This window comes from Puntigrus tetrazona, chromosome 2 (genome assembly GCF_018831695.1).
Source record: "Puntigrus tetrazona isolate hp1 chromosome 2, ASM1883169v1, whole genome shotgun sequence".
In the NCBI taxonomy this organism is placed as follows: Eukaryota; Metazoa; Chordata; class Actinopteri; order Cypriniformes; family Cyprinidae; genus Puntigrus; species Puntigrus tetrazona.
In genome coordinates this window covers 16,133,960-16,150,068 of record NC_056700.1, presented here as the reverse complement: position 1 = coordinate 16,150,068, position 16,109 = coordinate 16,133,960, and the positions used below count along the sequence as shown (strand labels likewise).

Sequence of the window (16,109 nt, the reverse complement as noted above, 5' to 3'; positions counted from 1 at the left end):
GGGAACTGAGTGGAAATGATTCCCTGAAGGTATGACCTCCTCTTCTAATTCCAATTACTGACAGGTCTAATAAAGTATAGATAGCACGTGAAGTTCCCCACTGCAAAGAAAACGTCCTAAAGGAGCACCTGTCATAACAAGAATAAACATGAACTGTGTTCTGTATTCTGAGGCTACAATAAACAAACACACAAGTGGCCTTGAAAGTCATTAGAGTTTTCATTCTTTATTTATTTATTTTTACTGGGAGGTATTTTGTACTGTAGTTTATTGGAAAAAAAAAAAATCACAGGCTGTATTGCAATTAAGCAAATGAAACAACTCCTGGGTCAACATGCTAATTTGTTTGATGTAAGCTTGCATCTCATTTACAGAAGATGCAAGTATGAATCATTATTTATTAAAGATCTGCTTTCTGCTTTAAATACAGATGTGATCTAGTCACAGAGTCCTTCAGGAAGTTTTTTCTTTTCTTTTTTTTTCTTCTCTGTCTTAGCTTTTTCCCTTACGTACAAGTATAAAATTCGGAATTAAACTGTTTATATCTATTAAATCACAGTTCTGGATTTGACTTTTGTGGCATTGAGAACTTTAAAGTCTGAAGCAGAATTAAAATCATTAAAAATGTAATTCTAGTATTAACTAGAAAAGATAGATAGATAGATAGATAGATAGATAGATAGATAGATAGATAGATAGATAGATAGATAGATAGATAGATAGATAGATTATTGAATTAAAACTTTAAATAAAAAAAAAAATATATATATATATATATATATATATATATATATATATATATATTGTGACGGGAGGAGCCAACGACAGACACAGTGGGCGTGGCGTCAGGCCTCGGAGAGGCTTTTTTTTTATTGACAAAATAATATACAAAATAAAGTGTCCAGGGGAAAAGTGTCCAAAAAAAAGGGGGATCTGGTGTCCTCGTCGTGGTACGGGTAACGTGCAGGTTTAGGCCGTGTTCCAGGGGGGGAAGGGTCCAGGTAAGGGGCGGAGTCCGGCGGTCGCACGCGCTCCCCTTTTTCTGGTCCGGGGCGCGAGGGGCGGCGGCTTCTCTGTCGCTTCTTTGCTCCGGGCGGCAGAGTGGGATGAGCTTTGTGGTCCCAGCCCGGACTACGGGGGTCCCACGACGCACTTCTCGGACGGTGGGGTGAGGTCCATCACGCACCCTTCCTGGACCCACGAGGACACCAGCGTGCCTGCACGGGGGAAGAGACCGGTCTCCCGAGGAGAGGCGCGTTCGGTACTTAACGGCGACGGTAACGAGGCTAACTCACTCCAGGTGTGCCTCGTCACACGCCGCCAGACCTGAACAATACCACGCCCCTCCTCTCGAACACACCCACTCCCGTCGGGAGCCTGGTGAAGGGCGGCGGCGAATAAGGACGGGGTGATGGTGACAATAAGAGGAGGGGCAGACTCGACAATATATCATATATATATATATATATATATATATATATATATATATATATATATATAAGGACTGAAATTGAAATTTTCTTTTAAAACTATGAAAAACGTTTATCTGAAATCGTTTTAACATTGTACATATCGCCAAGAAAAAAATAAAATAAAATAAAAATTCAATATATTCTCCTTCTTGACATTCCAATTCGAATTCCAACTCATGAATAGAAACAAACCCAATTCTTCAACTCTGAATTGTGCACAACCTTGTAACACACTACAGATGTGCAAGATATGAGAGAAAACTGATTAAAAATAACAAGCGCGTAAACTAATAAATCACAGTAGACACAGAGAAAGTTTCAAAATTCACAGCAAGGTCACCTATCAACTCAAAATTCATTCTGCTAGACAGCAAAACTGTCCCCGACAGAACTCAAGCAGAAATAACACACTGCCAAGCACAAAAAGCACGGCAGATACTCATCGGTTCCACTCCTTCCAGTGTAGCGACTAGGAAACTTCGCGGACTGAAACTGCAAGGTGGTATCTGCACACATGAGCGGTGATGAAAGAAGATCCAAACATGAAACAGGAAATCTCCAGCTCATCGATCCCGCAGAGCCATTCTTTGGGATTACAGGAACTCCCACTGCAGAGCATCCACAAAGGCCTAACTTGATTGGATCCAACCGATTAAATCTGGACCTTGTCACTTCTGGGCCGTCTTCAAGAGCTGCATTCGGGAGATTGGCCAAGCACAGCTAATTCTAAGAAGCGGTGAGAAATCCACGTGTCAGCCATTTCACTCAAGTCTCTTTGCAGCCTCCTTTGTGTTTGATGATCAATGGCATCTATTCATCGCCCGCTCACCACCCGGTACCTGCCCAGCAGGCTGTAGCACCTGTGGTGTTTTTGCATCACGTAATGTGTGTTTTGAAGTCATTTCTTTTAGCGTTTTCATTCCGATTGCCATGAAACTGCGCTGGCGAGCGCGCGCCTTTGAAAGAAACCCCAGGCGAATTGTATGTCACAAAGACAAGTGTTGCTTAACCCGGACACCCCACCCTCAAAGAATCTCCATCTGTGGCCATGAATGTGAGTCACCGTTTGCATCGGGAGGCAGAGATGATTTCCCTCCTTTCTTTCTTCCAGCAGGAAATCTGCTTAGTGCCGAAGTGCTTGCTACCTGCATTCCAATTAAATCAAGATGTATTTGCCTTTCAAAGCTTCTCTTCCTTCTTCCTTTCCCTTTGGAATAATTGATGGAGTCCTCTGGTCCTATGATGAATGACTTCCAACCCAGAGATGAATAGAAAGATGAATGCGTTGCCCTGAGAGGGTGGGGAGGAACGGCTCCAGGAGTGCTGACATAGTGACAAATACACTGACCGTCGAACCAGCTTGCCCAAATCAGCAAGGGAGGGTGGCAGAGGCCTGACAACTTCAACTACCGCTCGGGTTTGTGCCACTCGCCCGTACCGTTCCCAATTACCTGAGCTAGTAACTAATTTAACCTCAGGTGAGTTTCAGAAGTGACGTCTCGAGACAGTCGAGGGAAAAACACAGAGATGATGTATTAAGGGCATGGGCGAGAAACAAAAGCTTATCTTAAAACAGGAGTTCAAACATTTTTTAGCCCACTTCTCAAATGCTGCCTCAACGAATTTTGCAATGAGGTTACAACGAGCAACAAGAAAGAAACACTTCATTTAAAACTCGGCTGAGACTTTAAGGGACAATAAAATCTAAACAAAACAAGGATATATAAAGTAATTTCCGAAATATCACACCGGATAACATTTACTTGTTTATTTATATTATCTTCTGCTCACCAAGGCTGACGTACTTGATCAAAAACACTAGAAAAAATCTAGAAAAAGTATTTAAATTTAAAATAACAGCTTTCTGTTTAATATGTTTTAAAATAATTTATTCCTTTTATGGCAAAACTGTTTTTAAGGAGCCATTGCTCCAGGCTTCAGAGTTACATGATTCTGTGCTTTTGTAAAACTGTGAAAAAAATAATAAATATTGCAAATATTTTGCAACTGTATAAGGCTTTACTGTCACTTTTGACACATTTTATATTGGTCTTATAACGTCAACTAATCTCGCTACTATCAACACTGTAATTGGTATTGTGCATCAGCCAATTAAAAATATTAATTTGCGAATGTTTAAGACAACGGTTTTCATATCATTAGTACAATAAAACTAAAAAAAAAATTCACCCCAAAATCTAAATTCTATCTGCTTTTACTCAAAATATAATGATTTCAAACCTGTGACATTCTTCCAAATATCTTCTTTTGTGTTTCCCCAAAAACATGAAACAACTGTAAAGATTAAGTCTTATTTTACATTACAAGTCCCTCTTTTAAGACATTTGACTAACAGCCTCAAAAATAATCACGTGTCACAAAAATAACTTAACTTGACTTGAATCAAGGTGTTCTGCTGGTGAGGGGACAGAAGATGTGCACTCCAAAGAATCTTTCCATAGATGTGATTAAAAGTCAGAATGGCGTACGTGTGTAATGTGACTAATGAGTCGTGTATTATGCATAATTTGCAGTTCTTGCAATAGAGAAGCTTGTAGAGCATCAGGTGCTGGGGTGATGAGTCTGAAGGGTTGGAGAGATCTGCACCGGACCACCTGCCTCGTACGCCTCTCTCCCAGGCCTGCAGCACGTCACACTCATAGATAAATAACCTCTGTCTTCCCAGCCAAGGCCTCAAGCATGACTGACAGAGGATGACTCTTCTAGATTACCTATTTTAATCTTCCCTCAAGTATCCAATATGACCTCTCATAAGTCTCACCTGATGCCATGGCTATTACATCTGAAGACCAGCTATGTCAACCATTGTTTCATTGAGCGAATGCACCTGCACTCCCTGGAAGATCAAGCAATATTACAGACCCACACCAGAACATTTCATATACTTATGACCTTTAGACTAGATTACAAATTGGAGTTGAATGGTGGTTGGGGAATCAAGTTAGCCATCATAAAAAAATGCTGTAAAATGTGATAAATGTCAGCTTTTCTTTCTTTAAATTTAGCACAGGGCAAAACTAGCTGTTCACCAACTAGGGCAGGGAATTTTTAAAATAATAATAAATAATAATAATAATTATAAAAATAAAATTATAACATATCTATAGTTTAAAAAATAATATGTATAAAATATGTATTTAATACTAAATATTTGTCAAATAAATTGACATATTTAATCAAGACTTACTGTTAATAATAAAAATTATAATTAAACTGTATTTGGAGCATCACTTGTGCATAATGCACATTTCCTAATATTAAGCTTAAAATGTGTTTTGATGTCACGATTGATGAGGATTCTATGAGCCTTGATTAATATCATTCTTTATATGCAAGATATTGAAGTACAGTATACTTTTTAGAATCAAGCTGAAGTTCCATTTTAGCACAATCAAATATACTTAAAGTATATATTTAGTTGGATACAGACAGAGTGCATTAAGTACAAAATTAGTTTTTAGCAGACGTTAAGTACAGTATATCAGTTTAGTACACTAAAAATACAATTGCAACGTAAATGTATTTACCTAAAAAGTATACTTATTATATTATATAATATATATTATATATAATATATATTTTAATATATTTATTTTTCACTTAACATCACTAAAGATCAATTTACACAAGAAAGATGTGTAAAGTAATAAGACTTATTTTATTTTTTGGTGTTAATCATATATAACTCATTAAACTGCCTTATATCTGTAATAACGCATAAAAATAATAAATAATTAGAAATATAAAAAAACGATAAACATTCTGGCTAAAAAGGTCACGTTTGTCTATTCAGTGTTTTACTGCCTTTGAAGTACCTTAACTTATAAGCTTTTTTGATTAAGTGCTGATTAATGCCAGCTGCATTTTAAATCAGTATTATATAACTCTATTATTATTATTATTATTATTATTATTATTATTATTATTATTATTTGTAATAAGAATAAAAATACATGCCAGGAGCATCTCAAGTACAAACAGAACAGTCTAGTTGTTTTCAGCCATTCATGCAGCCAGCAATGCTTCAGATATATTCAAGGACTTATGACAAGATACACACGAAAAAATATCATATATAAATAAACATAAAAATTTATGTATTACAGTTCATAACATTCTGTATCTAAAAATTGCTGCAGGCCAAAAAAACAAACAAGCACATCAGATTTCTATTCTGTTTGGCCTTTCCTGCTGTTTATTTTACATCAGACCTTAAGGACTATAATCCTTCATTCTTTGGCATTATGATATGGGTGGCCAAAGCCAGAGGGTAAAAGTATGATGAAAGATGCAGCATTCTGAAGCCCCATTCGACGGTACAGGACCCCCTTCCCTCTTTTTCTTTCTCATTAACGGAGCATAAAGTTAAGCCCCCACAGCATTTGGGGTAAGGGGCAGCCATTCAGAATACTACTAGCACGGTAAACTCCGGAGGGGAGTCAGATTGGTCAGCTAATGAGTCCTGACAGAGGCGGCAGAAGCCAGAAGCTCCTGAAAAATGATTTTGTTAATACTCTCTCCGTTTTCTGCCTCTTCATCATTCACTTGAAATGGCAGGAGATAATGTGAACCAGTCGAGTTGTTGCAAGTTTGAAGAAAATTTATAACATACTCGCGCGAACACAAACACTGAAGATGGGATGTGGAGCGTCTTGACCTGGATTGACTAATTTTGCCTTCTTAAAAAACAATTAAATAAGCAATAAAGTACTAGAGGCTGCGCGGCCTTGTGTGCAGTGCAGTGAAGACAGGACTGTCTGTTTTAAAAAAGCATTAGAAATGCTGAATGAACTTGCTGTGATCATGCTTAGCAAGAAATCCATGCGAAGAGAGTAACTATTATGGATTTAGCAGCAAAGAAGAGGAATTACTTAAATAAGGTCAAGAGCGAGATTAAGAAGCTTATTTAATCAAGACAAACATTTATAATCTCTAAGACTAATAGAATGCTTTCAAAGCTTAAAATTGCAATTTGTTTACATATCTCTTGATAGTGTGAAAAAAAGCAAAACTATATACATAAAATGCAAACGACAAAAAAAGGAGATTAAAAAGTAATGCTTTTAATAACGGCGTGAGTGGATATAACAATGCATTTTGTCCAGTATTACTCATATTTATGTCTTTCTCAAACAGAAAAATAAACATTTGATCAAATTTTCATACACGTATAAAATATTCATGTTCCCGCTATTCAAAGGTGCCCTCTTTCTTTCATTCCTGTTAATCTCTTCGCAAAGTTTTCATTCTTTTTTTGGACTTGTGTTAAAACATACACGGCGTGACTCAGCACTCTGAGCCAACAGAACACAGCACCAAGCTCTTCTATGCATGAGTCACTGACTGACAAGATAAAGCCTTTTAGCCCGTTATTTCATGAGGTGGCCCCAGTGAAGCAGTTATAATATTTATCATAAGATATTGTCACTCAGCTTATGTAACACGGCTAGCGCCAGCGCCACCAAATAGCGCTGCTCCTCAAATGAATAAGGTAACAGATTACACAATTCATCCATCTGAACTGTTTTTAAACCTCAGAATGGTAATACGGATCTGTATCGGGTGGCTTCTTATAACAGTGTAAACTAACGTAGCCGATGAGATGTTGAGTAATTTATAGGTTCTTACCAGTCAGGTACTCTGGATCAGGGACTGGGTCAGACAGCTCCTCGTGACATTGCGCTTCAGTCGGCACAGACGCAACTACCATGCCATCCGGGAGCTGCTGCTCGATGCCACGGGCAAAGTTCTTCTGCCTAGACAACAGAAGATAAAGGAGACAATCTACTCAAAACACAGACCTATGTTCGTTCATCTGTCAGTCACAGTAATCTTACATTTCTGTCACATCACTGCAGCAAAACCTATAGCAAAAATACATGATGGTGGCTTTCTGCACTGTTCGCTTTAAGCTCATAATGTTTGTGTTTACACGCTATTCTAATGTAGGCTACTTTATCCATATTTTATAATATTGTCTTATTCCTTTTTATCTTAATTTAGCTAATGGTGTTATTTTATTAATGAAATTAATTACAATGAAAGAGTTAATTACAGTATTTTCTTAGCACTAAATGTAAATAATAGTTTACATTACTATAAATGTTACTGATATTTGGTTTGGATAGAATATCATTAGTAATAATAATAATAAAAACTCAAAAGTGGGTTGACAAAAGTAGAGAGGGCTTCTAGGTCAGACTAAATAAATATAAATAGGGACAAAGGAGTGAAGTGTAAGTAGATGGGATACATTTGAAATGATGTTAGGACATTATTTTTCATTATATTACATAAATGTTGTGGGGAAGTACTGAAGGAAGGTTGAGCAGCTCAAAGAAGAAGAAAAAGCAAAGTGAAGGAAGCAGCGTGCAATGAAAAAAAACTGTATATCTAAATGAGATCTTCTGAAGTACTATAGACTAGAGGAAAGAGTAATAAAGTACAGTTTGAGTTTAAACAAGAAAATAGAGATAAAAAGGGAGAAGATGGGTTAAACTAGATATAGTTTAGTTTCAAAGCAATGTGAACAAATAAGTATGCATTGGACTGATGGATAAACTGATACGACGGGAAAAAGACTCAAAGATGCACAAAGTAGAAACTCTGACTCAAAATATCTCTCTGCATCTTAAGTTAGATCAAGGTTAAAGTATTCTGGGACTGAGTATATACTTGTGTGGAAACCGAACAATGCGATATAAAAAATGTATGTCAAAGAAAAGTATGAATAAAAGGAGGAGAAGAGAATACAGAATAAACTATTTCCTTTTCAAGGCAAAATAAGCACCTAGAAAGCACACCAGGGAGCTCAACAAAATTCTCGAACGATGCCTGCAAGAGCATCTAGCAAATTAGCGAGCATTCAGGAAATTACACCAGGAAATATTATGCAATCTAAATATCTCTTCAAGCATTACTGTCATATCCGATTTATAAAGTGGACATGGATGAAAGAATTGTATTATCTCCCAATACACAGAGCACTGTACAAATAATTGGACTTAAACAGAGAAAAAAAAGCTAGAGGCTTGTAATATGCACTTCATACTAATATCTCAATGAAAATTGGCTGAAGTGGAACGGACTGTCATTTATGTTCGACAAACAGTCATATATGTGGAGGTGTACAGTGTTAAATCCCCCCGCTTCCTGGATGACTCAAAATGTTGAGATATTTATAAAGAAAACAGCTATTTACTTGGGTAAATAATAGTAATATCTTCTATAATTTGTAACCCGAAACATTACAAATCAGATTGTACTAATGTATATTAGATTGAAGGTTTTCTAGGGCAAATTAAATCTGGCATAAACCTCAAAAACTGTTCCCAAATATGCCCTCTTGGGTGTGCTGGAAGGTACACTGGAGCATATTCTGCAGAAATTTCTCTGAACACCGGGGGATTTCTTCCCCACATCTAATAAAAATGTAAAAAAGTTGTTTCTCTTGTCAAACTTGAAGCTCACGCTTCAATAGATACTCGCATATTGAAATATTAATAGCTCTGCGTTATTGCTTGTCAAAGTCACATCTGATAAAAGGTTCAGTTCCCCATGGAGATGGTGCAGCTAAATAGAAATGTGCAATAAACTTAGGGGCCAGTAATTTTAATGAAAATAATGCACACGGTTCTTAAGTTTCTGAAATTATTATGATGTAAAAATTGCAGCTATAACCCCTGTGAATTAAAATGTATGTGATTTTTGGTGCATAGAAATAATTAAAAAAATAAATAAATATAAAATAGAAATGCAAATGCAACTTCATTGCTCACTACAACATCTTATATCTTACCACAACTTTCCTTTAATATTAGATTATGAAATCAACTTAAAAAAACGTATATGTATGCATTAACCTGCATTTTTGTCAAAAATGTTAATTGCTTGTTAATTTTTTTATGGAATTTTCAAAAAAAAAATATAGAATGCACACAGAAAAGTCTCCAGAGAGAAAGCTCAGTTGCTATGTAACTTCATTAATCATGTTCGTCGACAAAGAACGGACATACAAGAGGGAGATTTTGGCAATAATATCTAACAGCACTGTAATTATAGAGAATATATGCAAGTTTTATAAGATGCTCTGGGCATCACAGGTGGGATTATCTGTGGAATGAGAATAAGGGAAAACTATAAATAATTCAAAACGGACAATTTTGAATGTAAAACTAGGTGAACTGTAAAGGTGAACTAGATGAAGTATAAAAAAGACAGAAGATGTCTTTGAAGGAAAACACAAAATGGCAGGCTCAGAAAGTTAACACACTAAAATTGCTGGAAAATGAGAACTAAAATTTGCAGCAAGTATGCTCAGTTTTAATTGGCGCGAATTGTAATTAAATTATAATAATTAGTGTACTAAAATGTTTCTGTTGGTTCATGCATCTTAACCAGCCCAACATTGGGGAAACTTCTTTTAATTCAGAACAGAACACAGAAATTACACACTTCTGTTTTAAAGATGCTATACAAGCTCAAATTCTAGATTAATTAATTTGGGCCCACATATTATGATTAATTATGCATGAAATTATCTCTTAATGTTATTAATTGACAACTGGATATCTTATTATCTTGCCAGAAATGAAATATCAACTTCACACAACTTTAATGAAATTACTTAAACTAAAAGAAAAGTGTTGTTTTTTTATATAATTAGTTAATACTTACACTAATCGTTTTTACTTTATAGTTGTGCTAATATCACATCATACTGAAAACATGAAATCAACTTTCAGTTTAAAAGAAAAAAAATCTAATTATTAAAGGTTATTATTATTATTAAGGTTAGAGGAGCATTTGAAAAAATGAGCCATATGAAAATAGCTTAGACTTCAGGCTTTTAAAAATAATCAGACTGTTCGCAGTCAGTGTGTGATGTTTTAATTTAGTGCTGGTAGAAAGGTAGCACTTTGGGTTTCTTGCTGTGGATAGAAACACCCAACTGGGAGATTTTAAGTGAGGTAGTCCTTATCATGATTCTGCAAAGTCTTAATGAGAACAAAGGGCACTAAAAAATTCATTAAAACCAGCTCAAAGCACGCTGGGAAGGAATGGAAGTGAAACTGGTTAAGGCTGGAACCCAGAGGAGAGGGAAAGTAATTAGGAAAGGGCACATGTTTTTAGGTGGAAAGTCTCATGATGATAAGACAGAAATCGAAATGAAATCCTGCCTGGAAATGCACACAAGACATGGTGGAGGAAGCAGGCATAGTTATTTGGAAAGCTCTCTAAAAGCCTGTGTATTTATTTAAGATGTCAACAAAATACTTTACTTGCTTAATTTCTTTCACTCTGCTCTACAAATGCAATTATATGGACTGCTACTCAACAAGCTAGAGATTTTGGCAGCAGCGTCATAGGACGTTTTTAAAATAAAGACTGTAGCATGACCTTTAGCACAAGATCCAGTGGTTATCGTACACTCAGTGTACCGTATTTGAAGAACAGACTGTAAACCCCTATGTATGTCTGTACAAACTTCAAAAATATACAGTAGAGGTAGGGTTGTCAGAATGTGTATGCTTCCCTTTCCTATGTAGATAATCTGACATTCTCTGTAACTATCCATCAAAGTACTGTAACTAAAAGCCGCTGACAATAAACAACCCTGAAATGCCACGGCAACTATCCAAAACAATCAATTCATCCATCCACCTACCTATCAACAGCAAATACCTGTTGAGCAAGTACACCTTGTTAAACCTACATGTCAACCTTATAGAACTTTTGACAAACTGTGGTTACACTTTATTGTAAGGTGCAATTTTTTCCGTCACATGTACTAATAACAATAAATCATGTAAAATCACATGCAATAACCCTAAACCAAACCCTAATCCTAACCCTAACAATATACTAAGTATACGTAGTTAATTAATATGTATAATGAACAAGGTCACCCGACTTTAACCCAAACCCAACCGTAACACAAACTTTCTGTTCTTTTTACAATGACACAGAAGTGTTTAAGTTTAAAGTTCAGAATACTGAAAGCATATCCACAAATTTACCAAATTAGACCAATATTAGAGACAATATTGGATAGAGACAAAGAGAAAATATACAGATATATTTGCATAGCAATTAGAAAATTGGCACATAAATAACACTGATGTACTATTTTTGTAGAAATGGCACTGTAACATGTCAATTACTGCTTGGGGAGGTGCCGATTGTGCTTGCAACATGCCAGATGCTACATCTCAAAAGACTATGTATAATTAAAATGATGAGCACGGACATGCAGTTGGCTTGCAAATAAGCAGTACCAAACCAAAAAAAAAAAAAGCTAAATTAAGCTGACAATTGACTAGCAAAGACTGGTATTTTGAGATGAACTGAATTGAATGGACACATTCTTTCAGTTTCATGATATTTGCGTGTTTAAGAGAGATATACATTAGCATTTAAAAAGAAAACATGTGGGACACAAAGAATCAAAGCACAAGCTAGAAGACTGCCTAGGGTTAAAAAAACTTTTTTTTAAACGCTATCAGTATCGACAACAAAATTAAAGATATTTTGTATATAAATTTAAATTATAAAAGAGTAAATTAAGAAAGAAAAGTTGTTTGAGTGAAATATGCTTTACACAGATGTGCCAGGAGGGGCAAACTTTCTTTGCATCATTGTTGTCCGCTGTTTTAGCCTGTTGTCAGCGCCCCTGTACTATAAAAACGAGAACATGCGCATTATTTGAGAGCTGTCACTTGGCAAACTGCGGCATCATTAATGCGATTCATTTGGAGATTGCATCTGTCTTGAGTCTACACGTTCTGCTGCCATGCCACCTGTTATTGTTTATATGAGCATCTACTACACTATATAAACGCTGGAGAAGGTAGGGAAAATGTTCCGTAACTGCACTACAGTAGCGGTGCTCTGTATTTGTTTAAGGCTGTAGTGCTGTCCTGTTTCAAAATTTACATTTTGTGTTAATATTTTTTCCCTTTGTTTATTTTTTTATGGTTATATTGTTATAAGTTTGAATTTATTTTCTTTTATTTGCTTCCAATTATACAATTGTTTTTGTTTGTGTGACTGTCATGGTCTTTGTTTGCGTTTTATTTTCCCCCCATGTGCTCCGTGTGACCTAATTTCTGTCTACCCTTGATTTGTTCAGGTGTTTCATTTAATTAACATTATTACCTTCTCCTACCATCTCCTTCCTTTCTCCTCAGTGTGTACTGCTACCCTACTTGTTGGATTGCTTCTTTGAGGGGTCGCCATCTCACGTGGTACATCAACTTTCTTGAGATACTAGCCGTGTTTCGGGCACTGAAACACTTCCTCCCAGATGTAATAGATTGACATGTGTTGGTTATACCGACAACACATCTGTGGTCTCTTACATATAGCATCAAGGATGCCTGCATTGCACCCCTTGTACAAGCTGGCACACCAGGTCCTTGTGTGGGCCCAGGAAGGATCTACATTTCTGAGCATTTAAATGTGGAAACAGACATCGAAACATGGGCCGAGGCCCAGGGAATGGATTCTCCACCCCAAGGTGGTGGAGCAGATCTGGAGATTGTTTTACCAGGCAGAGGTTTTACCAGACCAGGAATGGTGTAGAGACTGCCAGCTTGATCCAGTTAACTGCCCAATCGGTACAGTGCTGGAGTTCCTGCAGGCTAAATTCTCTACAGGGGTCACCCACTCCTCCCTGAAGGTTTACGTGGCGGTGATCTCGGCCTACTACACATCTCTCGGTGAACATACATTTGGTAGAGACCCCCTGGTGACAACTTTCCTCTGAGGTTGAGGCCTCCAGTGTGAACATGGGATCTGGCTGTTGTGTTACAGCCCCTCTGTGGGCCACCATTTGAGCCCATAGAGGAGATCTTTGATTGTCTTCTGACGATAAAGACAACACTGTTGCTAGCACTGTGTTCTCTGAAAAGAGTAGGTAACCTTCAGTGCCTCTAAGTGGCCCCTTCATTTCTAGAGTTTGCACCTGGCATGGTCAAGGAGTTCCTGTACCTGTGAGTGGTTTACAGTCTTAAGGTATCTATGATCACATCAGAGCTGGTCGTATTCCCTGCATTCAATCGTCCTCCCTTTCAGGAGCCAGGCCAGCAAAAGCTAAATTGTATATGCCCAGTGTGAACACATATGTTTTATCAAAAAGAACTGAACATCACCACCCAAGCGCATATGTGCTCAAGACAGCCTAGTGTCATGCAACTCTTTGTTGATAACAGACTTCATGGATGATGACACTCAGAATCTAGAGCCCAGCTCACCCTCTTCCCTACAGCCCACCGCTGACAGAGAGCCAGAGCCTATTGCGACTGACCATATGCAAAAGATGGCACTCATACACTCATAAATACACTCATACATGGTGAAGGTGCAAAGATAAACCATCAGGAAAAACTGAAAATTAAGCTATGAAAAGTCTGTTAACCACCTGTAAACCATCAGCACAGTTTATAACGGTCTATATAACTAATACTAAACCTTTGTTTAGTTTAGTTAAATGTATGATTCTTGCATTGCCTCATTGGTGAGGGTCCAGGTGCAGTCTCAGATGAAAGTCTTAATGGTTTGTAGGTTTTGGACTTGCAATAACATTCCTCTTGGTTTTAAGAGTGATGAATTTCAAATATATCCTGACGCTGATGATTGGGAGTTTCTTTCCAGGTAGAAGGTGAAAAGAGCTAAGATTAAGATCTGCTGAGATCTGAGGAGCTTTGGTTGAATGGACAATCAAGGCCAAAAGGCCTGGTAAAACTTAAGTGAAGGTGCAGTGAAGGATAGGCATGGTCATTCAAAGAAAGTTTTCCTGTGAATTAATAAGATAAAAAAAAGTCTATTGTCTTTCCAAAAGGGAAAAGGAGTCAGCGTTTCTTTGTCCACATACCTTAGAGCAATAAATTAGTAATATCAGATGGTTGTCAGGGAACCAGAGACCTGTTCTGGCTTTCTGAGGTGTTAAGATGCATTTCGGAGGAAGGGTCCACAGGCCACTTTTAGCAGACCTTGGTTGGGTGAAAGATTATTTGTTAAATATAACAAATAGCTGTGTCTCTGATTGGTTCAAATGCTACATTAAGAAGAATTGAAGCTTCCTCAATAAATCTTCCCTCCACATTCCCTGTTCCGTGACTGTCCTCTGTCTTTACTGAAGATATTTTACAGAGTATGGAAATATCCAACAGTACATCCACGCTGTGATACAGGGCTTTCAAAATGGCATGTTCATCTGTCTGAGAACACCACTGACCTGAAAAGCATCAAACAGGAGCTAATACATTCTGCATTGTCTTCTGGGCAGACTGTCACAGGAAATGCATTGCTCCTCACGTTCAGGATTAAACAGCATAAAAATGTAACCATGCCTTTCAGATATGAGTCAGATCGTAAAAGCAGCTGCTGTGTGACAACCCAGACTTGTGGGTAGTAACTTTTGGTGAAACGCCAAAGGAAACACACAGCCTTGTGTAAGTTTAAAACAGAATAATAAACAACTTCAACCTCACTGGATGGATTTTATCTGGCAGTTGCTCACTCTTTTCCCTGTTGCATCATTTTGGAAAGAGATGAATCAGAGTTACCTCTGTAAGTATGTTTAATTCCTCCTGAATTTATTGAGTGTACATTGCGTGCATATGAGTTGATGTAACATGAAATATAAATCAAGAATTCACTTGGCACTCAAAATCCATAAAACATGGCACTAAATGTCAAAATTAATGTTTAGTCACTGTTATTCTTTTCAAAACAAATACCATTCTTTCTATGTGAATTAGGTGTTAACATATCTTCTAATAACTTGGCATATTCCAATCAAAGGTTTGGTGTCTAATTTTTTTATGTTTTTGAAAGAATTCACAAGTAACAAAGGCTGCATTTTTTACATCAAATATTTAGTAAAAGCAAAAAACAAATGACGACTCTTCAGATCCTTCAGAAACTATACTTGATTCAACTATGGTGATTTGGTGCTCAAGAAACATTTATTTGTGTTATCAGTTTGTAGAGCTGAATATGTTTGTGGAAACTGTGAAACACTTCTGTTTCAATGATGAATCGAAATTTCGATTGAGCGGTATTTATTTAAAATGAAAATCTTGGTAACACTTGGGTCTATTAACTAGTCGCTTATTATCAACTAATGAAATTATAAATTAATGCATGCATTGAATCCACATTTAAATGGTAATGTATAGATCCAGGATACTGTATTTTAAAGTGTTCAGGAATTCATATCAGATTGCAGAAGTCTGTGTAATCCTCCCTTAATCTGAACATTTATAACCAACCTGCATGCACATTCTGTAGATAATGTGTACCTTTAACATATTTGCATAATTTCATTATTGAATCAGGCCCTAAGATAACAGAAACAGTTCATTTAAATAAATAGTAATATTAGCAAATACGAAAAACAAACATTCAAGCACCAAAAATCTAATTAATCAAACATAAAAAAATGTAAAGCATCAAATTAGATCAGATAACTTTACCTTGAATAACCAAAAGGCATGCATTTGTCTCAATTAATCATAAAAATGTTTTGTTTATCCATGGCGTTCGCTTTAAAGATTTCCATTCCTCATCCTAGAAGATCAAACAACATTTCATTTCCTGCCGCTGCTCCTC

General features: G+C 36.7%; 1 protein-coding gene across 4 annotated transcripts in view; it reads right to left on the bottom strand.

The window, feature by feature from the left end:
- astn1 (astrotactin 1) overlaps positions 1–16,109 on the bottom strand; it is a 192,489-nt gene that overhangs the window by 74,403 nt on the left and 101,977 nt on the right. For all 4 annotated transcript variants that reach the window (XM_043260157.1, XM_043260150.1, XM_043260163.1 and 1 more), the window contains one exon: positions 7,122–7,249. In XM_043260157.1, the coding sequence (XP_043116092.1) occupies positions 7,122–7,249 (128 nt within the window). The remainder of the gene's footprint in view (positions 1–7,121; positions 7,250–16,109) is intronic.